Raw genomic sequence first — 27245 nt, 5'->3', positions numbered from 1 at the left:
CTACCTTCTACATGCAGGTCAAGTTCTGGGACAAGGAGTCCCTCAGGCCACCACCAGACAGATTGGGCTAGACAGCCATGCTCCTAATATATGCACAAAGGTTACTCTGCTCCCTCTGGAATCAGGATCAGGGATCCACACAGGGATCTCAGTGAGGGGATGGGGGAGAGACCTGCCAGGGGCCCTCAGATTCTACCACTTTTAAGTGGCCTTTTTCTTGAATCAGCCCTTGCCTTGTTACTGAAATCCTTTGTTTTCTGGAGCTTTGATAAAGATGTTTCTGCCAGTTCTTGCTAGTTGTTGAGAGTTTTTGCAGGAAGACGGAGCCCTGAAGCATCTGAACTTCACCATCTTGGTCAGGGTGGGGCCTTGAAGAATGCTTTTCACTTTCTTGTTGGAGTTCATTGAAGCACAAAAGTTTTTAATTTTGATGAAGTGCAATTTACTTATTTTTTCATTGGTCATTGTGCTTTTGGTATCATCTAAGAAACCATTTCTTGATTCAATGTTATGAAGATTTACTCCTTGTTTTCTTCAGAGAATTTTATAGTTTTAGCTATTACATTTAGGTCTATGATACATTGAGTTAATTTTTGTATATGGTGTGAGGTAGAGATTTAATTTCATTATTTTGCATGTGGATATCCAGTTATTTCAGCACCATTTGTGAAAAGATTATTCTTTCTCCATTGAATTTTCTTGACAACCTTTTCAAAAATCAATTGAACATAAATAAGTGTCCATTTCTTGAGTCTGAATTCAATCAACTAAATTTCATTGATCAATATGTTTGTCTTTGTTTTTCAATTTTACAAAAACTCTTATTTTATTGTAGCATAATGTTGGTTCTTCCAAATGTTGATGCTGGAAAATAAAACATGAGCATCCCCTAGAATTTTAACACAGAAATATTTAAAAAGTCTTTTGCTCCTTAGGCCTTTCTTTTCAGCTAGAACAGGACCTAACTGTATAATTAGTGGTTAAGGCTTATTTATGCTGGCATCTCAGCAGGTGAAATATAGTAGATTTGGCATTTTGCCCATGGAACATTGAACAAGAGCAAATTGCAGCTGTATAAAATAACAGGAAATGTGGGGCTTTGAAAGATTACACTGGAAAGTGTAACTATTTGGATAAGAATTAGGTGGCAACTTTGTGTTTTGGAGAAGAGTTGGCCCATGCATTTTTAATAATGCAAAAGAAAATTTGCTACCAGGCTAAGGACAGGAAGAGAAGACCTCTCATTTGGCCTTTTTCTGGCAGGGCTCACATTTAGGTGTTTTTTTGTTTTTTTATTTTGTGTAATAATTTATTACTTTTACTTATTTTTATTGTTAAATATATCATAGAAGAGTGTATAAGATGTGTTGTTTTAGCTTAAAGAATGATAATAAAGTAAAACTTTATTTGACCACTGGCCAAATTAGGAAATAGATCATTGCTAGGTCCTTAAAGCCCTCCCTTAGTCTCTCTCCAGCCTTACCCCCTTCCTTCCCCATGGATAGCACTATTCTGTCACTTGTGTTCATCACCCCCTTGCTTTTCTTTATAGTTGTACCACATAGGTATGCATCCTTACACATCACATTGTTTAGTTTTGCCGAGTTGACTGTTATATAAATGGAATAATACCGTGTATAGCTTCTGTAACTTTCTTCTTTCACTCAAATTGTTTTTGAGATATGTTCATACTGATGAGAGAAGATGATCATTCTTTTCCAAAAATTTATTATATTTTATTGTATTTATTCTATCCAACATGGAGGCACATGCACAAAATTTCTTGTCTAGGTTATATACCTAGGATTGGAATTGTTGTCCAATGAGTATTACTCCCATAAATAATGCCAGGCTGTCTCCCCAATTTAGACCCCTACCAGCAGTGGGTGAGAGTTCCCATTGCTGCACAGCCTCACCAACACGTGTAACAGACTGTTAATTTTGCCTATCTGAAAGAGGTAAAATGTTGTGCAATTGTGTGTAAAACAATTTTTTATTGTGTTGATATACATACAACATAACATTTCTCATTTTAACGATTTTCAAGTATACAATTTGGTGGTGTTAATTATATTCACAATGTTGTGCTACTATTATCATCATGCATTACCAAAGCTTTCCTGTCACCCCAAACAGAAACTCTGTACCCATTAAGCACTACCTCCCCATTCCCTACCCCACCTCCAGACGTGGTAACCTATAATCTTTTTTCTGTCTCTATGAATTTACATATTTTAGTTTTTCATGAAAATGAGATCATACAATATTTGTCCTTTGTGTCTGGCTTATTTCACTCAATGTGAGATCTTCGTATCTTCGAGGTGTTCCATGTTGTAGCGTATTTCAGAACTTTGTTCCTTTTCATGACTGAATAATATTCCATTATATGTATATACCACATTTCATTTATCCACTCATCCACTGATAGGCACTTGGGATGCTTTCCACCTTATGGCTATTGTGAATAATGCTGCTATGAACATAGGTATAATGATTGAGCATTTTATATGGTGGTAGTGAAAAAGAATCAGAGCTCCTAGGTTGAAATTCTGGCTCTGTAGTTTACTATGTGACACTGGATTAGTTAACTTCTCTGAGCTTCAGTTTCTTTATTGATCTAATGAGGATAACAAAATACCTGCCTTGTGTTTGTGAGGATCAAATATTTTAGTGGGAAGGACCTCCAAGACTTACTCTCTGATTTTACAGAAGAGTAAGCTGAGGCTCAGAGAGGGTAAGACCTTGTTAATTTTTTAAATTTATTTTAATTTTTTTAACTTTATTTATCAAAAAGGACCTTGCTATTTAAAGTGTAGCCCATGGACCAACATCATAGCATCATTTGGGAACTTGTTAGAAATGCCAGATCTCAGGCCCCACCCCAGACTTAATGAATAAGAATATGCATTTTTACAATATCCCCAGGTAATTTCTGTGCACATTGAAGTCTGAGAAACAACTCTGGGTTAAGAGACTTGTTGAGGGGCACACAGACAGCAAAGCCAGAACTGAGACTCACATCTCCTAATTTCTATCATGTGTGTGTGTGTGTTGTTTGTAGGAAGCCATCTGTGGATTTAATTAAATCCCACAAAAAATACTGAAAGCCTACCATGTTCGATGTCTAGTGTCTTTTCATTTCAGCTTAAAGGATTCTCTTTTTTATCTCTTGTAGGGCAGTTCTACCAACAATGAATTATCTCAGCTTTTGTTTATCTGGAGATGTCTTTATTTCTCCTTCATTTTTTTAAAATTCAGTTTTATTGAGATACATTCACATACCATACAATCATCCATGGTGTGCCAGTTTGAATGTATTGTGTCCCCCAAATGCCATTATCTTTGTGGTCTTGTGGGACAGACGTTTTGGTGCTGGTTAGATTTGCTTGGAATGTGCCTCACCCAGCTGTGGGTGGTGACTTTGGTGGGATACTCCTATGGAGGTGTGACTCCACCCATTCAGGGTGGGCCTTGATCAGTGGAGCCATATAAAACATGCTGACTCAAAGAGACTGAACGCAGTGCAGCTGTGAGTGATGTTATTTGAAGAGGAGCAAGCTTGCTAGAGAGGAATGTCCTGGGAGAAGCCATTTTGAAACCAGAACTTTGGAGCAGACGCCAGCCATGTGCCTTCCCAGCTAACAGAGGTTTTCCGGACACTATTTGCCATCCTCCAGTGAAGGTACCCGATTACTGATGTGTTACTTTGGATCCTTTATGGCCTTAAGACTGTATAGCCAAATAAACCCCCTTTTTATAAAAGCCAATCCATCTCTGGTGTTTTGCATTCCGCAGCATTAGCAAACTAAGACACATGGTGTACAATCAACTGTTCATAATACCATCATATAGTTGTGCATTTATCACCCCAATCTATTTTCGAACATTTTCCTTGTACTAGAAAGAATCAGAATCAGAATAAAAAATAAAAATAAAAAAGAACACCGAAATCATCCCCTCCATCACACCCTATTTTTCATTTAGTTTTTGTCCCCATTTTTCTACTCATCCATCCATACACTGGATAAAGGGAGTGTGATCCACAAGGTTTTCACCATCACACTGTCACCCCTTGTAAGCTACATTGTTATACAATCGTTTTCAAGAGTCAAGGCTACTGGGTTGGAGTTTGGTAGTTTCAGGTATTTACTTCTAGCTATTCCAATACATTAAAACCTAAAAAGTGTTATCTATATAATGTGTAAGAATGTCCACCAGAGTGACCTCTCGACTTCATTTGAAATCTCTTAGCCACTGAAGCTTTATTTTGTTTCGTTTTGTATCCCCCTTTCAGTCAAGAAGATGTTCTCAATCCCATGATGCTGGGTCCAGATTCATACCCGGGAGTCATATCCTGTGTTGCCAGGGAGATTTACACCCCTGGGAGTCAGGTCCCACATAGTGGGGAGGGCAGTGAGATCACCTGCCAAGGTGGCTTAGTTAGAGAGAGAGGGCCACATCTGAGCAACAAAGAGGCACTCAGGGGGAGACTCTTAGGCACAATTATAAGCAGGTTTAGCCTCTCCTTTGCAGTAACAAGCTTCATAGGGGCAAGCCCCAAGACAGAGGGCTTAGCATGTCAAGCCGTCAGTCCCCAATGTTTGTGAGAAAATCAGCAACAATCCAGGTGAGGAAGTCCAACACCTCCACATCCTTCCCCAGCTCCTCAGGGGGGCCCCAAATATATATTTTTATTCTCCGCCCAAATTTCTCCTTCATTTTTTGAAGGATAGTTTTGCTGGATATAGAATTCTTGGTTGATAGTCTTTTTCTTTCAGTGTTTTGAATATGTCATCACACTGCTTTCTGGCCTCCAAAGTTTCTGATGTGAAATCATCTGTTAATCTTATTGAGTATCCTTGTATGTGATGAGAGACAAATTCTCTCTTTGTCTTTGTCATTTGATCATTTGATTATGATGCTTCTCTCTTTTTAAATTTTATCCTTAGAGTTTGTTATACTTCTTAGGTATGTAGATTAATATTTTTCATCAAATGTAGGAAGTTTTTGGCCCTCATTTCTTCAAATATTCTTTCTGACCACTTCGCTCTTTCCTTTCATTCTGAGACTCACATTATTTGTGTTTTGTATGCTTGTCAGTGTCCCACAGGTCTCTGAGGCTCTGTTCTTTTGTTGTCATTCCTTTCTCTTTCTGTCACTCTGACTGAATAATCTCAATGGACATAGTTTCAAGTTGACTGATTCTTTCTTCTGCCAGTTCAAATCTGCTCTTGAGCCACTCCAGTAAATTTTTAATTTCAGTTAGTATATTTTAATCTCCAGGATTTCTATTTGGTTCTTTTTAAAATAATTTTTTTCTCTTTATTAATATTTCCTACTTGATAAGAAATGATTCTCATGCTTTCCTTGAGTTCTTTAGACATGATTTCCTTTAGTTCTTTGGGCATATTTCAAATATTTAAAGTTCGTCTAGTAAGTCCAATGGCTGGGTTTCCTCAGGGACAGTTCCTACTGACTTTTTTTTTTATATGTATGGGCCTTACTTTTTTGTTTCTTTGCATGTTGTTCTTTCCAATTTGTTGTTGAAAACTGGACATTAAAAAAAAATAATGTGGTAACTCTGGAAATCATATCCCTCCCTCCCTCCCAGGGTTTGCTATTGCTACTGTGTTGTTGTTTGTTTGTTTAGTGACCTTTCTGAACTAATTATATAAAGTCAACATTCTTTTTTGTATGTGGCCACTAAAATCTCTGCTTGGTTAACTTAGTGGTCAGCTAATGATTGGACAGAGAATTTCTGAAATCCTTGAAACCAATAAATCTCTCATCTTTGCAAAAGGGCTCTATATGCTTGTTAGGGGCTGTCTTCAACTCTGCCTTAGTCTCCACCCCTGCTTTAACAGAGCCTCAAGGTCAGCCAAAGGGGAGAGCTTAGGGCTTTCTCAGCTCTTTCCTGGGCATGTGCACAACCCTAAACATGTGAGCATGGCCTTCTAGATTCTCAGGAATCTGTCAGAACTTTTCAAAGTCCTTTATGGATATCTCATACCCTGGCTTTTCCTTTTAAGTTTTTAGTTCATCTCCTCATTTGCCCCAACTGTTATCACTGCCTTAGGTAGCTAAGATGTTAAACAATTGTCCCTGACTTTTTTTTTTTTTTAAGTGCCCCCAGGGAAAAGGCTGTATGAACTGAATGAGCTGAGCCAGGTCAAATTAAGAAAAGCCCTGGAGTTTTCAGGAAACTGTCAGACAAATTATATAATGATAGTACTCTGAGAATAGTGTTTTTGGGGGAGCTTCAAACCTGTTCTGCCCCCTTCCATGGCTACTAGGCTGTTGGTTTTCATCACGGTTGTGGGCTGTGGTTTTTAAGATTACTGCAGAGCTGGAGCAGGGATGGTAATAGGACAAGTTAAAACACTATAAATCTGGCTGTTCTTACTGAGATTCAGCTTTTTCTCTTGTTGCAAGCCTTTGGTTAATTTTCAGAGTCCTGAAAAAATTGATTTTGATAATTTTTGCCAGTGTTCTTGCTGCCTGAATGGAGGAGTGGACTTTTGGAGGTCCTTATTTTGCCATTCCCCCTCCCCAAGGATGAAAGCATAGAGCTGATGTCCAGGTATCCTCTCAGCAAGGAAGCTGGGACCTCAGCCAGAGGTAATGATCACTGGAACTCAGATTTTTTTTAAGCCTTTGTAACTTCTCCATATTTGTTACTTTTGTCACACCAAGTGTGTTTCTCTAAAGGGTAAAATGTAAAGGTACTGAGGGACTGGCTATGGTTCAATGAATTGTGGGAGGGAAGAGGATTTCACATGTCGTTTCCTGAGTTCACCCACTGAGAACATCATGGTATAATATGTGGTGTTCCTGACAAAGCTGGCAAACATTTCAATGCTGAAATTGTCTTCAGGTCAGTTCATCCTAGATGGTGCTTATTTGAAAAGCTAAAATCTAAGCAATTGGAAAACCTGGTGATGGTCAGACATTTTGTGAGGAATGAGCTCATTAGATATACCTAAGTGAACAAGACAGATGTAGTGTCTATCCATCTGAAGTGATTGCATTTGTGTGTGTGTGTGTGTGTGTGTGTGTGTGTGTGTTGGAAGGGGGGTGGGGACAAAAGCAGACCAACAAATAAATATTACAAATGAAGTAAAATATTGTGGAGATGGGGGGGCAGGAGGATGTGCTAGAGAATGACAGGAAGGGTATTGATTTTTTAAGGTGGTCAGGTCTGAGGAGAAAACATTTTAGAGGAGACTTAAAGAATGAAGAGGCAGCCATGGGAAAATCTGTGGGCAACTTTGCAGGGTGAAGGGGGAGTCAGCATTATGGGCAGAAGGCATAGCCTTCAAAGGTTAAGATGGGGCCTGGAAACTAAGCCTCGGTAAGAGTGGCATGACATTGGGTAGGCCAGTAAGAGGCCAGCTCTTGCAAGGCCTTGTCTGGTTTGTCTAGCATATGGTTTAGATGATAAAGTCTGTGGTCATCCTACTTATATGCCAAGGTAAGGAGCCTAAATGTAAGGAATATGAATTCTATCTGAAGTGCAATGGAGAGCCATGGGTTTAGGGGAGGAGAAAGACCTTGATTGGGAAAGCTGATTAGGCCACAAAGAGAAAGATTTCACCAACCAGGTCTCACTCGGACTGTTCCCTGGGGTTCGTGGCTTTGGCCTCTTTGATCTTGAATTCTGATCCATCAGAATCACTTATAGCAGATTTGTATATCTTACTCCAAACCAGCTTACTCAGAATCTGCAAATAGGGTCTATATTATTGGGGTCTCCCCAGGGTGACTCTGATGCAGTGAATCCACTGTCCAGCGTTTGGGAATCAGATTCTGGGGGCACTTGACATTCTGGGGTGTCTCTTCATGGGCAATAAACTGCTAACAGTTGGTTCCCTCTTTTTCCCCATGTTGGCATGTGCTTCTAGATGTTTAATGGGTATTAGTCATCTAGGGACTCTTTTAAAATGCAGATTTTGATTCAGTAGTTTCTAGGGGTGGGCCTGAGATTCTATGTTTCTAATAAGCTGCCAATACTAGTCAGAGGATTACACTTTGAGTAACACAATAGGAAAGTGGCTCAAACAACTAACTTGCTTTATCACTTCTTAGCTATGTATTAATTAATTAATAAATAAATAACAACTATTATATGCTCACTCTGTGTGAGGCACTACACAAACTGTTTACATCCTCACAGCAATTTTATGAAACAAGTACAATTGTTATACCCATTTTACAGAGAGAAGAAAACTGAGCCTGAGAGAGATTAGGGTCCAAGATAAAGTTCACAAGTCAGTGCCCCTTACCGTTACGCTGTACTGCACTCTCCATACTCCCCGCCCTCGTTTGCCCCCAAGAATCTACCAGCTCTTTCAAGAGGTCCTCCTCTTCCTCCCCTAACAAAAGAAACCCAATCCAGAAGGCCATCTGTTTTTCTTCTTCCCCAGGTACTCTCAGCCCCCTCAGGTTTTGCCTGAGAAATTTTCCACACCTACCCAAATTAGCTTACCCTCCCAAAGAGTCTGCCAGTTGGAGCCTTTAGGGAGTCTTTTCCTCCTTTCTAAAGTCCAAAGTCAGTCTGCTCCTCAAAAACTTCTCCAAATAGGTCATTGTTTTTTCTTTTCTGGTCCTGGTACTTAGACTTTAAACTGGGGCCCTCTAAAGGGCCAACCCACTGGACCATTTGAGAGGGTGCCATTCACATTTTATTCTACAGTGGTGGTACCTTTTGGAAAATATAATTCATGGAATTGTGTCAAGAAAGTAGTCCTGCTCTTATATATAAAAAATGAAAAACCTGACGTGGAAATTAGTGTTTTTTTTTTAATAGGAAGAACTCTGCATTTCAAGGTATTTACTTTTTGAGGATTTATCATATGCCAAACATTGTATCAAGCTTTACCTCCTTCTAATTTCTAATCCTCAAAATCTTGTAATATTGGCATTTATCCCCATTTTATAGATGAAAAAACTGAGACTTACGGAAGTTAAGTAATTTACCCAATGATACACATCTAGTAATCAGCACAGTAGGAATTCCAAACTTAGTTTGCCTTTTCCCTGAGCTAGCCTTCTTAATCACTATAGTCTATTAAATAAGGAGGATCTTAATTTCTCAGCCCTCTCCTTGTCCCTGAGACAGGCAGACACACAAACACACTTTAATTTTGCTGGATAGGACTTTTAAGGGCCAGCTTCTCTAATAATATTTTTTCTTTCTTATGAGGAGTCAATCAGGTTAGTATAAATGGCTAATCTCTAGAAATAGGATGTCCCATTTCCACTTAAAAATATCCTCCTGCTCCACTAGAGAATACCTACTTTTTTTTTTTTCTTGATTACTCTTTCTTTAAATCATATCAGTGGTTTTAGTTAACTATGTTGTCCTCACAGCTTCTTTCTTCCTCCAAAGAAAATCCATGAGCTACTTACTTAGGGTTACGGGTTGAATAAAAACAAAAGAAGGCAAGAATTGTCTAAATTTAAAGTGCTGGAAAATCCAACATTTTATTTACTACATTTTGGTGACTACATAAATGCTGAAACATTTTAACACTGAAAAGCATGATGGCATCATCACTTGCTTTTTTTTCTTTTTTTTCTTTTTTTGCTTAGCAAACACAGCAGATGATATTGCACAGCATAAAGTGAGAACAGTAGCAAAGATTAAAAAAAAAGAAAGAAACCTTAATGTAGTACAGGAGATACTCATAAACAAACTAGAATAATGCCTAATGCATTACATTTTTTTGTTGCTACACACAAAAGTACAGAAGAAGCATTGGACAGAGAGAAAGAGAGAGAAAGACAAAATATTAGCAAACAACCATAATTGGGTACAATAATCATTTAATCTGAAATGTAGATGCAACGTAGAAACTACAACTGCTTTCTAATTGACAAAGGAAAGGACAGCAACATTTGTATTTTATCAAAAGTCTTCTAAGCCCCTCATGGTTAGGTTTTTAATTAATTAATTATTTAATTATGTATTTACCTTTTTTTTTTCTTTTTTTTTTTCATTGCTAAAGAAGAATTCCCTCTGCTCTTGGAAGATTTTCTACTCTACGGATCTTTTTTTTTTTTTAAATTTTATTTATTTATTTATTTACCTGATGATTGTCTTAGGCACCCTCCTTACATAATAAACCATCAAGCTAACTCGAACATGGAAACAGAGTCACACTCAATAGCTAAGGTCAAAGGCATAGGGAAAATAGAAAAAGGGGAAGGGGCAGGTGTAAGTGAGTGGCAGATGGGCAGACTTCAGACTGGACAATAAACACAGGGAGATATGAAGACAACTACCAAAGCAAGTGGAAGACAATGTTTTAAAGTTTATTTTTTTTTTAAATACTGTCACTTGTTTCAGACAGCAAACCTAAAATGAGCCCACAATGATTATGTAATAGATGCAGAACAAACCACAGAAAATCAAGACTAACACAGAAACAGAAAATGTGACCTTGTGAATATAACTGTGTTCAGTATTTAATTGCTAATGATAAAAAAATCTACTTCCTCAACCATTTTCCTGGGCTTTCTATAACTCATTGCACAGCATTTGTATTAACAACAAGTAATTAATCAACATTTACCAACAGACCACTGAATGATCCTGCAACTCAGAGCAGATTTATTGCCCTATTAAAATACATAATGAGTATAAAAATGCTCCTAAGAAAATGTAACATTTGACCTGAAGTCTAAGCCCTTCCTTTCCTTCCCCACCCAAACAACTCTGCTAAAGAAAATAAAGGGAAACTTTTGTGTTGAGAGGAAAAGTATTTACATCTATGGATTTATGCCATGTAGTTGAAACAACTCATTTCAGCCAAATAAAACAAAATAGTGGTCACCAGCTCTTTCTGAGGATGCCACTTGTCCTCTTAGAATTCTGTGTATGTGCTAATCTAAAGCAGGGCCAAAAATCTGAAGGACCTCAGTTAAGGGGGCTTGCAGCAGGGATCATCTCTAGTGCTGGGGGGTTAGATGAAGAGTGAAAAGAGACAAACTCAAATAGGTCTAGGGTATATTAAACCCTGGGACCCTGACATTTGAGGCTCAATCTTCCAATCTTGGTAGGGGTACATGGGGTGGGGGAAGTGGATCATGGGTAGCAGATTCCACAGGGCAGATATGGAGAGGTATACGTAACTTTGCTTCATTTTCCTTAAATTCGATTGATAATTGGGGCAGAGCAATCATATTTTGTTTTTACCATGCTCTGGCCAGGTGAGCAGGCAAGATCAGTTGCCCCTAGCATTGACTTTCTTTGTCCTTTAGGGCGTGAAGTCATTATAATCCCCTCTCAGCTCTGCAAAAGGAAGGGTGTCCATGCCCTTCCCCAAACTTGGTAAAATTTACAAGATTTCCAAATTCAAGTTAGCTTGTCTCTTTGAGTTTTTTATGCTCTTTACTTTTCATACCCATGAGAATGGTTTAAAAAAGAAAGAAAGAAAGAAAGAAAGTAGCAAAGTATCTCACAAATGCCAGTGCTTTGAAACATTAAACAAGCCTTAAATTCTTTGGAATTTCAGGTCTTACCTGCAAAGTAATCTTTTCTTAAAAACAAAAAAATTAATAAATTAAAGGAAAAACACAAATAATACCTTTTTTCTTTCTAAGTGGCAAAATGGACTACCTTGAAACACTCATTTTGGCATGTACAAGTTTTTTGTTTTGTTTTGTTTTGTTTTGTTTTTTTGGGGGGGGGGACCTGGCAGTGTTCACAACACACACTGAAGTGCCTGCTAAGAAAAAGCTAAAGATACACCCTGCAGTTAAGAGAAGCTCTTGCCTTCAGCTTATCTTAGCATCAAGAACAAAAAGATTGTAACATAAAGCTTTGGCCATTTCAATTCTACTATATACATTTTAAAAACTACACAGTCATAAATTAAAGCAGTGATTAAATAAGCTCATATAAAATGTAATTAAATTAAAAAAAATTACAGCACATTATAGAGAAAAATAGGAACCAGTTCCACACAAAAGAGATTATATATATTTTTTACCCTGTGGAAAAAAATTTACTATGAAACACACAAACTTCATAAGTAACCATCTAAATGAAAATCATTTCTTATTCCATTCTTGCATTTTTACACAACCCTTAACCCACCTGGGGAACATTTCCAGAAATTAAGTCTTCCTTGAGCAACAGAGCAGTTCTGCCAAGAAAACAAACCCCAAACCAAAGGGGAAAAACCATCCCAAACATACAAACTACAAAATAAATAAGAATTATAAAGTTTTTCTAAAAAGTAACCTTAACAATTATCAAACTAGTAAGTTCTGCCTTATCACATAGACTCTCTATACAACATAACCCTAAAACTTTATTACTATGAGGTATTTGGAGGAATTGGTAAAAGGATGCACGGCCTGCCTGGGGAAGGGACTCCCAAAGTGGGGTGGTGGGGAACCTCGAGAGGGAACGGAGAGGAGGCGCTTTGGTTTATCAGCAAGAAACTGGGGGAAAAAAAAGTCATCCTTTGGTATCAAGGAAAGTTTCATTGCATGGTTGCACGGAAAAAGCACCACGGTGAATAATTATTCCTTTTTTTTTTTTTTCATTAGTGGCCTTTCTAAGAGGCTGAGGTATTCAAAGAGTATAAGGTGAGAGAGGTCAACAGCGGTTTAACACTTTGGTTCAAGCAAGGCACTCGTCCTAGGAGTTTACAAAGTTTGCAACATGTTTGCTTAGAGATTTACAAGTAAAACTAGCAGTAATAGTAGTATTTCCTAATGTTGTTGTTATCATTATTGTATCATTATTATTAAGAATGAAGACATGTTTACACACTGAGTGAAGAGTGAAGAGGGGAAAGGAGGTGGGAGAAGGGAAAGGGGCGGAGTTCCCTCTGCAGACCAAGGCCGTGCATGAAAATATCTTTGGTATTCTTTGGTATCATCAATGTGATTAAAATCACCAATGGAAATCGAGTGAGGTAGCATCTTTGGTTCACACTATAAATAGTAGATCTTTACACTTCTTTTTTTCTTTTTTTTTTTTAACATGTGGAAGTAGCTATTTCTTACCTTCTGCTTCTTTGTCCTTACTATTTAGGAAATAGTTACCAAATGTACTGTAAAGCTAACCACACCACAATAATATCCAGAAGGCCAAATGTGTCTCAAATCAGCCTCTGGTTTTTGAATGCACCCTAAACAACTAGATAGAAAAGGGAGAAGTGCTTTCTCTTTGTTTGCTAAATGCATAGTTTTCATCCTTTATGTACAAAGAAGGGAGGACTTTTCTTAGGGAAAATGCCTTCATAGCTCATGTGAAAATGTCCTAGGACTCTTTGGTATAGCAAAGTTTGCATTTAACCTGCAGAGACGGGTCATTCACCTGGGGTAGCAATGGGAGTGGGATGAGTCCAAAAGTAGCGTAGCACTTTTATTTTTATTTTTTCCTGGAAAATTAATTATGCTCTTTGGGGAGCAGTGAGTGATGTGTTCAGTTAGAACTTCTGGATTTTCCCTCACACTTTCTTTGGTCTTTAGTGTCTATTCCAGCTGCATCCAGGGAATGGAATATTCAGTTCCTGACATCTGGAATTCTTTTACCTGAACTTTTACTGAAGTCTGGGCCTTTGGTATGTCCAGATTTCACACATCCTTTCAGGAATGCTTCCAGTGATGAGAGGACCTGAAAGATTTATGGCCAAAAACAGACTAACTTCCATTCTACCAAAGCAAAACCAAAACAAACAGATTCTTTGAAGTGCAGTTTTGGAATAAACAGACAAAAGAGATTTTTCTTTTAGGTGAATTTTGCTGAAGGATTGAGAAATGGTGGGTGAACAAATGGCACATTATCTGCCCTGTTGAATGTGTAGGTTAAAAAACCTGAGCCATATATTAATGCTACACTAGCAGGTATGGAAGCATTGTTTTCTATATGCGAGTTCATAAGCAAGTAAAAAATCAGTCTTACATGATGTAATAAGCGTATTGCTTGTGAGAAGCTGAATTTGTCCATTATGATTTCTAAAAAGTAAAGGTTGTGATTATGCTTAAACAGTCAATAAAAAATTGCTTTCAGGCTCTGATTTGTGCATCTTTTAGGAGAAAATAGATCTGTAGGCCCTGAAATTGCATAATGGGTGCAAATTCAATGCTGGTATGAAAATTATCTTTGGTGTTAGCAATAGGTTAACTGGTTATGTTTCAAAAACCATTATGGTGGGAAACAGTAAAAATGTATTATTTGAGACTGTGTCTATGCAGTACCAAAATAATTGGTTGAAAATGTAAAATGCCATTGAATTAATTTTGGGGGTAGTATAGAAAAAATGACGCAAAAGACATAGTTATCTGAATTCAACTTTTGTTTTTCCTGGGTACTGAATTTGGTAAGATTGTGTGTAGACACATCTTGAATTTCCCTGCATTTTAAATTCTCATGTTTTAAACAAATAAGGCTTTCCTCCCTCCTACATCATAAATACAGTTCCCTTCTCCCCTGCCCCACATTTCTAGAGAGAGAGAAAACATTAATCAGTTTTTCCTTTTAGTTTATGTCATTGACAAATTATATTTTAGCAAATCTTGAAGGGGGGGCATTTAAATGGTCTCTTTTAATAGCTGAGCTATAATTGTGCCATTTTTAGAAGGGAAAATTTAAAACTAGAATTTGGAGTGAAATAAAAATAATACTAAGAAAAAAATGTGTCAAGGTAAATGTGCTGACTATTTCATCAAAGGGGAAGTATGTGTTGGTTTCCTTTTCTTATTCTACAGCAGATGTGAAGGAGACAGAGATGGCTTGTTGGTTTAGCTGTGCCCCTCTGGGCACCAGTCTCTTCTAGACCTAGACAAGATGCTGAGATTTGGTCTAAGGAGTTAGGTTTGTTTCAAGACATTTTGGTTTTTTTCTTTAGCATTGCATTGAATCTCAATAAATGATTTATTGTTGGGATAACATTTAATTTTATATTTCTAGTTGGATGTGGTAATTAACTAAGACTAGCTGATTCTTTACCTAACGATACAAAAGCATCCACTTATATGAGTTACAATTTAATTGAATTCAGAGAGAATTTTTCCGGTAATCAAGTGATTCACTGGGGTACCACCAATACAACTTTATTATCTTTATTTTAAAAATATGCCTTGATTGCTATAGCTCTGGTTAAATGATTTGGGAAAAACAGAAATTAAAATTTTGTATTTGGAAGCTCAGGTCTAGCTTTTTATCTGTCCCTGGCAGAGAGTGGAATGTGTTATAAAATTCCCAACTTAATGCAGTAGCAAGAAAGAATGTAGTACACCTTGGAGGCTTATGCTTAGTGAAATAAATAGCTTAATACCTATAGAACCAAAAGTCCTGTCTTCCACTAGAACTCTTGCTTTTTCTATGCAGTTCCACCAATTCCACCATTTCTAAGTTGCACCTGCTATTTTATTAATGTTCAATTCATAAAATATTTGGGATTAGCAAAAAAAAATCAGTTTGCTGACATTTTTAGGATAGATACAAATATTGGACAGTTCTTTTAACAATAATGCTAGTCTGCTCACTTTATTTGTGTGTTTGTAAAGTACTTTAAAAAGGCATTTGGTGCCAAATGCATAGAACAAACTTAAGTCAAATGAACCTGTCTGGAATCCTTTATTGTAGTGGCCTTTTCCTAAAAAGCATTATATTGAAAAAATTTCTAATTTAATTACCTTCCTTGTGAAGTTATCTGGTTTTAAAATGAGGGTCTTACCTTGGAGGGACCCTCAGGTTTTCTTGGCTATGAAGAGATTTTGGAATCATATCTAGATCTCTAAGCTAAGTGACATTTATGGATCCTGAAAGGGAGTGTGCCATCTGGGTGCACGTTTACTGCATCCACCTCTGCCATGATATTAATTGCTTTCCTGAAGCTACATTCTTTCTTGCCAGTTCCAAAAATCAATATTTCAAATGCTTCAAGAGTCATAAATAATAGTCATGATTCTATGTGTCATGTGTATTACAGCTAGATCAGTTCATACGTATAACTTTACATAGTATTTCGTGTAAAAATAGCTTTGGGTATTAAAATCATTGCAATAAAATACCTGCACTATCATATTGTGTTATTTGGTACCTAGGTGATTTTTTTTTTAATGGATGGACTTTTGCTTCATTTCTTAAAAAATATCTGAACATTCCTTAACAAACAAAGAGAATGCACTGGTTTAGGTGTCATTCAAATTTTCTTTGCTGGGTTTGAATCTGCATTTAGGTTGTGGACCTGGCAGGTTCAAACACTAGGCTAGATGAGCAAAATCACACTCCTAATCCAATGAACTCAGACAACCCCCTCTATGTGGGTCATACTTCTACAGCACAACCCTTCCTGAAGACCAGCTCTGCCTAAGTCCCTAACCACTGGTTGTGGCTGTGGTGTGTACCTGTGTGTGTGTGTGTGTATGTGTGTATATGCACATTTGTGCCCATGTGCACGTACAATGCTGAGACACCATACACCTTCTGGTGCGGTGGAACATCTGAAAAAGTCTGATCTTAAAAGATGTCCACTCAATGGCTCAAAATCACTATGCTCTAAATCACTCAACAGCCCAGCACAGTGAAAATGATCATGGATTGAAGGTGTGAGACCCAGTGGTGTTTTCCCGCTCATGATTTTTCTTGCCAAGTCGTTGCCCCGCTGAAGTGTGTCTTGGAACAAAGTCAGAATGCAGGTGAGCTAAGTCTTTGGTTTCTTTGGACTATAAATAACACTTTTTTTTTTTCTTCAAATATTTCTAAGTATAAACCTGCTATCTTGAGGTCCTGGTCTTTAAAAAAAAATTTTTTTTTTTTTAATTTAAAGCTTTTCCACCGAGGTTTTAGTTCGTGGTTATTCCTTCATGCTTTGGTACAAGTGCTTGATGAAGAAGATGAGTTGCCTGAATTGGAGCTGCCCTCGTCTTGCCACTTATCCAAACTCCTCCTCCTCGCGTTCATGAAGAAGTTGCTGACGGTGCTGAGCTCCAACCCCAGCTGCTGGGAAATGGTGATTTGCAATTCTTTGGATGGACGCTTATTTTCCTTGAATATTGCATGTAGAGTTCGACGCTGGACATCTGTGAAGACCAACCTGGGCTTTTTGGGTGTGTTGCCTCTGTCTTTCCCATGTTCTTGCTCTTTCCTTTTGCATGCTGCAAAGAAACACAGAAAGTGTTAGAACAGACTACAGGGAGAATCAAGAGTAGAAAGGCAGTGCTAATAAAATTTGTTAGCCATTCCTTGTGGCCTGCTTTCTGCCTGCTGACTGCTGATCTAAGCACCCTGGTAGGCTGGAGGGAAGTGGGAGAAAAGAGCAGAGAATTAGGAGACAACTAGTGTTCTGTGAGACCTGAAATTTGGTCCTGACTTTGATGACTATCTGCTCTTTGTCTTTGGTAAGTCAGTTAACCCCATTTGGGCCTTGGATTCCTCATCTGCAGAATGAAGGGTTCTGGCTAAAACATATTGCTTTGAACTTCTACTTCTCTATTTATGAAATGAATACAAGAATACCTATGGTAAGGATATATGAAAGCATGTATCTAAAAGTCAATGTAAACTGAAGTGCTTAGCAAATGCAAGGTATTATAAGCTAGAAGTTGTTGTCACCCTCACAGGGTTTACGGTCCGGTGCTGGTAGAAGATTAGGAACCTAATTGAGAGTCTAAAAACAAAATAAAAAGGAGTTGCATTTGTTTCCTCCCTGATCTTTACTGTATATAGGGAAACTCTGTATATAGTACCCCATCATGCCCATCAGTCTCCCACTATTCTTTAGGGAGCCAGGAATTGCAGAGGTCTGAACTTCTTGCCACCAGTGCTAAACCTGTCAAGTTAACCATGTTTACCTTTGGGGTCTCTCTGTGCCTCCCCTTTGTTTTTTATGGAAGACTTGCTCTTGGAATCTCCCTTCTCCCTTATCCAGTCTCCCATGGAGAAGGTCCAGCCCCTGCTCATGCCTTTCTGTAGCTGCTGCCTGGTTGCTAGAACCATCCTGGAGCACCATCCCAATATGGCCCTCAGGCCTCCAGGGCTTGGTGCTGGATTAGGGTTTCTATTCAACTCAGATGCCATATTCCTTTCTCCAGCCTAATGCCATTTCTTGAAACACCTTTCACCTGCTCTCTAGCCTTCACCTGCCAAAGAGCACTAAGGGCTATGTTAATAAAAACTCCTTCAAAATGTTCAAAAAACAGATTGGGGTGATGAATCGTACTGTGAAGAGTTGATTGTACACCACGGATGATTGTATGATATGTGAATATATCTCAATAAAATTGAATTAAAAAAAAAACAAAAAAAAAACTCCTTCACCCCACCCCACCCCGAATCTCCAGCACCAACCAACTGCCTCGGCCATCCCAAAATAACCATGCAACCCAAGTAAACACAGTGCTCTGGAGTCTAGAACCCAAGTCCAATCAGATTGCTGTTTCTTGGTTCCCCAATGTAGGCGCTCTGCAGCAGCCACTGTCACCTTCATATCTGCCTGGTGACACTTGGCCTGGAGCTCCAACCATGTGAGAGGCAGATGGGATGTGTTTCCGGGTAGAAGTAGGCATTGTCTCTCTTTCATACCTGCTCATAACTCCAGTTGGTTGCCCTGCCCATTGCTGTCTCCTGCTTCACCTCATGCCTCTGTGTATTCTGGGTTCTCAATTGTGTACCAGATGGTTCACCAGCTCTGGTTAGATTCAGCCTCTCTGCTTTCCTCAGATGGCCCTGCTCCTCTGCCTGCTCTAGCTGCTTGAGGTCCTGGATTTCAGAGTCTCCCTAAGGCTTTCGTTGTCTATCAGTATAAATTAGCTTAGCAATCAGATCAGCTAAAGAGCTAATGGGTGAAGGCTGAAGTCTTCAGTCTTTGGGGCCCAATCTAAGGGTCTCCAAAATTTTTTTTGATGTTAGTAAAAAAAATACTTGAGTGTACACTCTCTTATGTTATTCATTTAAAATTATATATGTGTATTATTGTGATACTGTATTATACACATTATAAAACATAGACAAAATATAGAAAAATTTAAATGGGTAAAATGAAAATAAATAGAAATTCTCTTCTATAGATGCATCCTCTTGGATGTTACTTGGTGCAAACCTTAGTGAATACAAGGGTAGGTAAGAATTTCAAAATGGACATGAGGGAGATCTCCATCATAAAAGAGCGATTTTTACGTATGTCAGGACTTATGATACCTTTCATACCCGTAGGTCACTGCCACCACGAGGGCAGCATCAACATAACTTGATAAAATGTTCGGTTCCTTCAGAGCATTGAGCTGAGAGTGTATATACTGAACCAGGTGAGATTCCCCGAAAACAGTCCTCCCCCCACCCTGAAGGGCCTAGACTCTTCACTGGGCAACTAGATTAAGTCTGAAAAAATAGCTAACTGACATCAGCTCCATTAGTCTGTGTCAGCTCATGTAGATGCAGCCTTATACATGGTTGATTCATTCATTCATATTCAAAAATGAATGCAAAAATCAAAGCTCAGCCTTGTTGTCAGATAAGTGAATAACTGCATGAGTATAAAGAAGGCTCGAGGATATGAAGGAAGGTAGTGCAGAGGAGGGGGTGCTTATGCCACCCTGGGGTTGGAGGGGCTGCCCAAGTTTAGGAGGCAGTAGCAAAATGCAGTGCGGCTGTCTCAGACAGGTGACTTTGGTTTTCTATGGGTGAGGTTGCCACAGTGAGTTCTGTGCAGTAGGGAGAAGTAAGCATGAAAGATGGCACAAGGCAGAGCATGAAGAGGGCATAAGCAAAGGATGGAGTTTTCCATTTTAGGCATGCCTGGGGACCATCCTTTGCCCACATTAGGGAAGTCAGAGTCAAGGTGTTTCAAGAAATGGGAGTTCTGCAGGATGTTGAAAGGACTTCTATGACCAATGAGCTTAATGGTCGAGTCAATTTGGGAAATGCTGAGTTAACGCTTGTGCCAGTTTGAATGTATTGTGTCCCCCAAATGCCATTATCTTTGATGTAGTCTTGTGGGGCAGACGTTTTTGGTGCTGATTAGATTTGCTTGGAATGTGCCCCACCCAGATGTGGGTGATGACTGTGATGAGATATTCCCATGGAGGCATGGCCCCAACCATTCAGGGTGGGCCTTGATCAGTGGAGCCATATAAATGAGCTGACTCAAAGAGAAGGAACTCAGTGCAGCTGTGAGTGATGTTTTAAAGAGGAGCAAGCTTGCTAGAGAGGAACGTCCTGGGAGAAAGCCATTTTGAAACCAGAACTTTGGAGCAGACACCAGCTACGTGCCTTCCCAGCTAACAGAAGTTTTCCGGACACCATTGGCCATCCTCCAGTGAAGGTACCCAATTACTGATGTGTTACCTTGGACACTGCATGGCCTTAAGACTGTAACTGTGTAGCCAAATAAACCCACTTTTTATAAAAGCCAATCCATCTCTGGTGTTTTGCATTCCGCAGCATTAGCAAACTAGAACAATGCTTAAACATGCTTCTTTATTGCAGGACTTCCCAGAGCCTTTCATACGCTAATGTGCATAGACACTTTCTAGCTAGTGGGGTCTCCCTAACTTGTTTGATCAAGAAGCTCTTTATTCAGGGAATGTCTCTGACATTCCTAAGGAACAGCCTTTCTTAGAATAGTGTTTATCAAAGTGCGGTTGGCAGACCAGTGCTGGCCTGTGAAATGTTACAAGCCTATGACAAGATGAGTAGAGAAAATTGAGAATAAGAAGTTAGAAACGTTTATGGTAGTTTGCCTTTGCAGGAACATTCAAGTATGTCATTATTTTTCTAGCAATTCATTTTTCATTCTATTTTCAAAAGCATCAGTCCAGAACAGATTGGAAATTACAAACTTCACTGCAGAGAGCTTAAGCCCTGCCTGAGAACACACTTTATAGAACACTGGTATACCCTAACCTCCTAGAATCAACTGTCAGTCAAGTATTCATATAACAACTTATATCAATTTTCCTGATTTAATGACAGAAAGGACTTTACAGCATCCAAAGTACCAATCAAGTTATGTAAAAGTCTGCCAAGAACTTGTTTGGTAACATGTGGGCACAGACAGATTGGCCTGGGAGAAATTTGTAAAGTCGTATGGATGTCTAATACAACTTCTTAGGATGAATCTGGATTCAGAAGACATGAGCTCAAGCCCCAATTCTGCAGTCACTGAAAGATGAGTGATCTTGGGCATACAAACTTCTTTGAGTCTTGGTTCCCCAGCTCCAAAATGGAGGACAAAGGCCTTCTTATCACACAGGATTGTCATAAGCATTAAATAAAATAACATATGCCAAAGTGATTGGTAAAACTATAAGCCCTTTAAGAGTATTCTAGATGTTTCCAAATTAATTTTCTGACCCCACCTCTCTTTTACAGTCAAGATTCAAGTATAAGCATTGAATTTATACATTAGGCTTGAATCTGCTTTGTCTCTAACTTGTGGTATGAACCTGGACAAATTCCTTGATCTCTTTTTCTGCATCTATTAAATGAGCAGACTAAGACCCTTGCAGTCTCTAAGTCTCTCTGAGTCAGTGAATATACAGCTGCATGACCCCTTCTGATTTCCAAAGTTTATCATTACCTCAGTTTTAAGTTTCTAAGGTAACCCTTCTCTCTTTTGAAAATATAGCACAGTCCCACAAATACTCTAGATTCATGTTCATCTGAAACATACTCCCCATACTTGCTTTGAGTTTATCAGCTTTAGAGATTAAAATAACTCTCACCACCACAGACCCTGCAAACAGTTAAATGTTTGTCCTCCTAGGACTCTGAGCCATTAAACAATAGGTACTTTATGTGTTTTTACTAAGTTTCTACTTTCTCATCAAAATCACAAGACAATTTAATGTGCTTTCTGATGTTCTTGGTATATTTTCCCAGAGTTGGCTGCTTCACACAGGATGGAATTGTGGATTAGAATAAGGCTCTCTTCTTGGGTGCAGTTTCAATATGTACTTATTGAAAGTACAAGGAGAGTCCACGTATAATCAGGGCATACACTCTACTCCTAGTCTGTGAAGGGGGTGGTATAATGCAAAAAGGATTGGATTAATTGTCATTTTCAGTTCTAGTTCTGGCTCTGTCATTAACTAGTTGAATGACTGGGTTAAATCTCTTAACCAATCTGGGTCTAGTTTCCTTAATTTTAAGATGCAAGGAATGGACTAGAGGACTTACCATCCCGTCCAGGTACAGCTCTAAGACTTGATGTGAAAGCAGCCTTGAACAGCCCTCCAAGGGGAGGTGGCAGGCGGGCAGACCCTGTCCAGGACTACTGGTTTCTGAGTAATAAATGGGTGCCTGGAGAAGTGTGAAGGTTGACTGTCCACTCTGGGGATAACTGGGCAACCCCTCTAGCCAATGCCCACTGTTCTGTCAGATTATCCATCTAATGCTGCCTCAACCTCACCCTTGGTAGACAGAGATGGAGGGGAGGTGGTGGTGGAGGGAAAGGCCCGCGGGGCAGAGCACCTTCAGACAAGGTGAATAAGACCTATATGCTTAGTGAACAATAGTGTCAGGTCTTGTAAGATTAGAAAGCTAGACTTCATAAATTGAATTATTCTTATCCATAATTTGTAGAGGCTCTCTTGAAAATTTCAATTAATCTTAGTTTTATCAGGAGAAACATGGAGAAGTGTGTGTTTTGGGGGGGAGGAGAAGAGGCACATGAACATATAGACAAGTGAAAATAGGGGACTGGTACACTTCTAGGGAGCTGTGGTAATCTGGTTGAATAAGGTGTCAATGGAGTCAAACGAATAATAAACCACATGCCTGTCATTTTTTAGACATTATTTAATTCCAACAACAGCTCTGTGAGGTGGGCATCATATTTAATAGGCGGAGGGAAATTTAGTACCTTAACAAGGTTGTCCTCCCAGTAGACGGCAGAGCTGGGACCAAACAACACTTTGGTGCACTCCACCCCACTGTTCTTTCCACAGTCCCCACAATGGCCCATGCCAGGAGCAGGAGCCGCCCAAAAGGAGGCAACAACGAAGAGGGAGAAAGTCAGGGACTATGAGTGCCTGCCCCTTTATCCCGTCTTCCCAGGGGACTCTTCCAAGCACAGACCTGTAGAACCTGCCTCTGTTCATGAGAAGACAATTCCCATCCCCTTGGCACATAGAGGCAGCAGGGGGCAGAGCAGAGGCCCAAATGCCAGTCAGTGCTTTGCTGGCTCTGTTCCTGTGGAGTCCACCGACCATCACTACTATTAATGGCTTAGTACCTTTCTCTAAATTGACTTTCTTTTACTGATGTGCAATTATTAAAAATTAACTTGATGTCACTACTAAATGGAAAACCATTTAGTAGAGAGTAAGCACAAAAATAAATACTGTGAAGACAACAGTGCTTTTAATTATAGCTAGACATTATTGCCTGTCAAAGGCTCTGAGCTTCGGGTCTACTCATTTAAACAGAGAGAAGAGAGGTATTAAATACCTACCAGCCACAGAGTGAGACTCTTTTAGACAAAATCAGGGTTGAGAGATAACTGAAGAGGGAATAACTTTCTTATTATGAGATTCAGCGATCCATAATGCCAAATCCCAAATGTTGATTTGCTGAGAAGAGAAACACCTAAAGTCGTCTTGTCAAATTTGGGCACTGCCTAAAATCACCTTGCATGTCACCAGTGGTACGTCTCCATGTTTTGGGAAGCCCAGGTGTGATGCAAAGTATGGGATGCAGAGTCATTATTTTAAAATAAAGAGGGGAGACTAGAGCAATCCTTTTTAAGAGTAAGCCATATCATAACATTCCTTTGCTCAGAACCTTCCAATGGCTCTCCACGAGCCTCAGAGTAAAAGTTCAAGTCCCTGTAAGGGCCTGCGGGCCGTGCCCTCTGGTGCCCCTCCTACCTCATCTCTCGTGCAGCCACACTGGACTATTAAAAGCTCCCCCAACGAGCCAGGTGGGCACCCTCCTAAGGCATCTGCATTGGCTCTTCCCTCCACCCAGAACATGCTTCCCAAAGATGCCCATATGGCTACCTCCTGCAGGATTGCGGACAGTTCTGTCAGCTTTTTGAATAGGACAGTGACAGAGAATGTCCTTCATTTACTAATGCAAGTTGTCTCTTTCCCAGGTGTTTTCACTCAGAAACAGGGCATATAAGCAGCCAGATGGGCACACAGAAATGATGAGTCCTTGGTCCCCTTTCCAGACTTTATCACTAATCTTCAACATCTTGGACTGCAACAGTGTCGTTTGCTCAAGGGAGTGCCACCAGGGTCAAAGCTCATTGGAGCTCAGTTTGACTTAACAATCCTCTCTTTCCTTTTTACGGGCAGGATTCTTGAAGAGCAGTGTGTCAGAGAAAGCGTTAGTGAAGTATTATGAGGGGGGCTCTAGTGCATCTGTGAGACAAACTCTATTATGCTAATGCTTACGGTGGATTGTGATATAATCTCTTTGTCTAAGTTGTAAAAGGTAGATGTGAGGTTTAGATAGGTCCAGTGAGGAGGTTCCTGCCCCATGGGCCATTTAAGTGGCGGCAAAGATGACCAGAGCAGAGGGCCTGTTAAGTCTATGAAAAAGATCAGAAAGGCAGAAACTGGGAAGAGGAAGAAAATGGCTCGAATGCATCAGGCACAATGAAACGCTTGCGAATGGGGGGCAAGTCTGAGATGCTGATGAGGGCTTTTGGCTCAGGTAAAGGGGATGACTGGTTCTGGGAGGGTGATGTGAATAAAATGGTTAAGGGACATTATTATTTGGGGTGTGAGGGGGAAGCTGCATACATCTGTAGGACTCAAATTCAAGACCTAAAGACGCAAAGAGAAATGACCATGTTTTCTCCATGGGGGACAGTGGGTTGACAGAGCAGGAAGAGGTGGAAGAGAAGGCAGTGTCATTTAACACTTGCAAGAACTAGTGTTACTAATTGAATCATTCAATTATTCAATTATCACTGAGCCTCAGCTTCCTCATCAGTAGAATGGGGTTGATACTTGAAGGCCCTTCTGAGAACCAAGGAGGGATCATGTGGCAGCACTTGACACAGTCCCTGGCATCCAGGTTCTCTTTCATCCTCTCCGGGAAGGATAAAACAGGAGTTGGGTTGTAACTGAGAAAAGGTCAGTTTCAGCCTTGAAGTTTGGTTGGGGAACCCCAGAGAGGCAGGTTGAAAGGAATGAGGGGACCTGGTGAAGAACCAGTCTTGGCTGATTTCAAGTAGCTTTATCTGTTAGTCTGAAGCTAATGGATTGAGGAAGGAGACTGGATGGGACAGTCTACCTGCTCATACGTGACTTGTACCCTGAGTCCTTACACTGCAGTCAAGCATTTTCTCTTTCTGAACAAAATGCCTGCATTGTGCGGAGGAGGTAGGCCAGAGTGAAGTAAAGGGGAGACTGCAACTTCCAGGACACTGTGAAAGTGCTTGCCATCAAAGGCCGGTTGGCATTTTAATAGGGGCCTCCTAAGGTCCCAACATCTTCGCCCTGAAAGCCAATGCCAATACTGAAAATGGCAACACCCTGGCAGCCTGGAGGGCCATGTGTTCTTGAGCATGCAAGCCTCTGATGCTCTGAGCCACTCCAGGGAGGTCTGGCCTGGATTTGAAAGAGGAAGACCCCAGAGGCTGTGAAGGCTCTCAGCTCCTTTGCTCACTTGAGCCTCCGGGGGTGCACTGAAAGGCAAAAATACACCTTAAGATTCTCAAGAGCCAACTCAGAGCAGTTACCCAGAATGCTGACGGGCTTGGCAGTGACGTCGATGCACACCCAGCTCTGGGGTGCCCAGCGTTTGCTCCAGGGGTGGGGAGAAACGGATCAAAAAGCAGCTGGGCAAATCTGTGAGACAGAAAGTAGATTGGTGGTTGCCTAGGGCTGGGGGTTGCAGTGTGGGGGGAAATGGAGTGAATGCTAATGGGTATGGGGTTTCTCTGGGGTGATGAAAATGTTCTAAAATTGATTGCGGTGATGGTTGCACAACTTTGTGAATGTACTAAAAACCACTGACTTGTACAATTTAAATGGGTGAACTGTGTGACATGTGAATTACATCTCAATGAAGCTGATATACAAAAAAAAAAAGCAAAGCAGCTGGGCAGGCACACGGGGTGAGCCCTCTGTTCTCACCCTGGCTGCTACTGAGAGGATCCTCTTCTGGGCTGTGGCAAGGACAAGAGGGGCTCGGTTGACCTTTTATGTTCACCGAGACCCAAAGACCCTGACTTGACAACTGAAGCTGCTTTTCAAAGTAAATTCTGCAAGACAATATTTGGGGGTAGGAGTAGAGGGGGGAGAAGGCATGAAAATAAAACATCATTATTTCTTTCTTTAAAAGATAGGAAGAGAAAGAGACATGTAAAGGGGGAACTATGGAAGTAATTATATCAGGTCTGTTACCCATTTTCCAGGTCAGTACCAAAATATGGAGACTAAGGAGCCAGTGGGTTGACTGTGACAGCTTCAGCATCAGAGCAGGAGCCCTCGGTCAAAACGTTACCTGCTATGCCCTGAGTTACTTTGTTGTATTGTGTATATTTTTATAAGCTAGGCCCCAGTTTGTGTTTGGAATGAGGCAGCTCTAAGTGGCATTTGGAGAAAGCACAGCACAATGTACAATTTGAAAAGTGACACCAGTGAGCTTATATGGCCAAGGAGAACATCTGCATGGGAAGCAAAGTCTTGCACAAATTTTCTGGAAACTGAGGTTCCCAACAGAGGGAGGTGGAGCCAATACAACCTGCTGGACTCAAGCTATGTTTGCTGTGTCTGTGAACTTGTGCGTAGCCAGAAAAACCATGGAGACTCTCCTGGGCATGCCCATAAAAAGCCTAATAAAAACACACCAACAACAGAAATTCCCAGTCATGAAGAATCAAATCATGGTAGCTTGCACCTGTGCTTGCTTTACAGCATTTAAAACACCTCTGTAAAACCTTCCCATGTGATCCCATGACACCCAGGTGAGGCAGAAATGAGTATTAGCTCCGTTCCTTTTTTTGTAGACAAAGAAACTGACCTCAGAGAGGTTAGGTGACATGCCTATGGACACACAGCTGAGCCTGGACCTCTAACTCCATCGTCTGACTCTGTCTTTCCACTGTGCCTCAGTGATGTGAGCACAGTGGACACATCATGGGAACTTTCCCCAGAATCCTGAAACAGGGACAGGAGCTGAAGCAGCACACAAGGTAGAGACCAGAAGCAGGTGCCAGCAAGAGGGGTGAGCAATCTGTCAGCCAGACATGTCTCAATGTGGCTGAAGGGATGAGAGCTGACTAGCCCAACAGGAAAGTGGGCTGCTGGCAGCTGAGATGGAG

The 27245-nt window shown here is 40.1% G+C and overlaps 1 protein-coding gene across 1 annotated transcript in view; it reads right to left on the bottom strand.

Moving 5' to 3' along the window:
- Positions 1 to 10040: 10040 nt before the first annotated feature.
- Positions 10041 to 27245, bottom strand: part of ONECUT1 (one cut homeobox 1) — a 44140-nt gene continuing 26935 nt past the window's right edge. The window contains exon 2 of the mRNA XM_037833927.1: positions 10041 to 17121. Coding sequence (XP_037689855.1) covers positions 16829 to 17121 — 293 coding nt within the window. The 3' untranslated portion in view covers positions 10041 to 16828. The remainder of the gene's footprint in view (positions 17122 to 27245) is intronic.

Source organism: Choloepus didactylus, chromosome 4 (genome assembly GCF_015220235.1).
Source record: "Choloepus didactylus isolate mChoDid1 chromosome 4, mChoDid1.pri, whole genome shotgun sequence".
Classification (NCBI taxonomy): domain Eukaryota; kingdom Metazoa; phylum Chordata; class Mammalia; order Pilosa; family Megalonychidae; genus Choloepus; species Choloepus didactylus.
The sequence above is the reverse complement of the archived record's forward strand: the minus strand, read 5'-3'. Positions and strand labels throughout refer to the sequence as shown.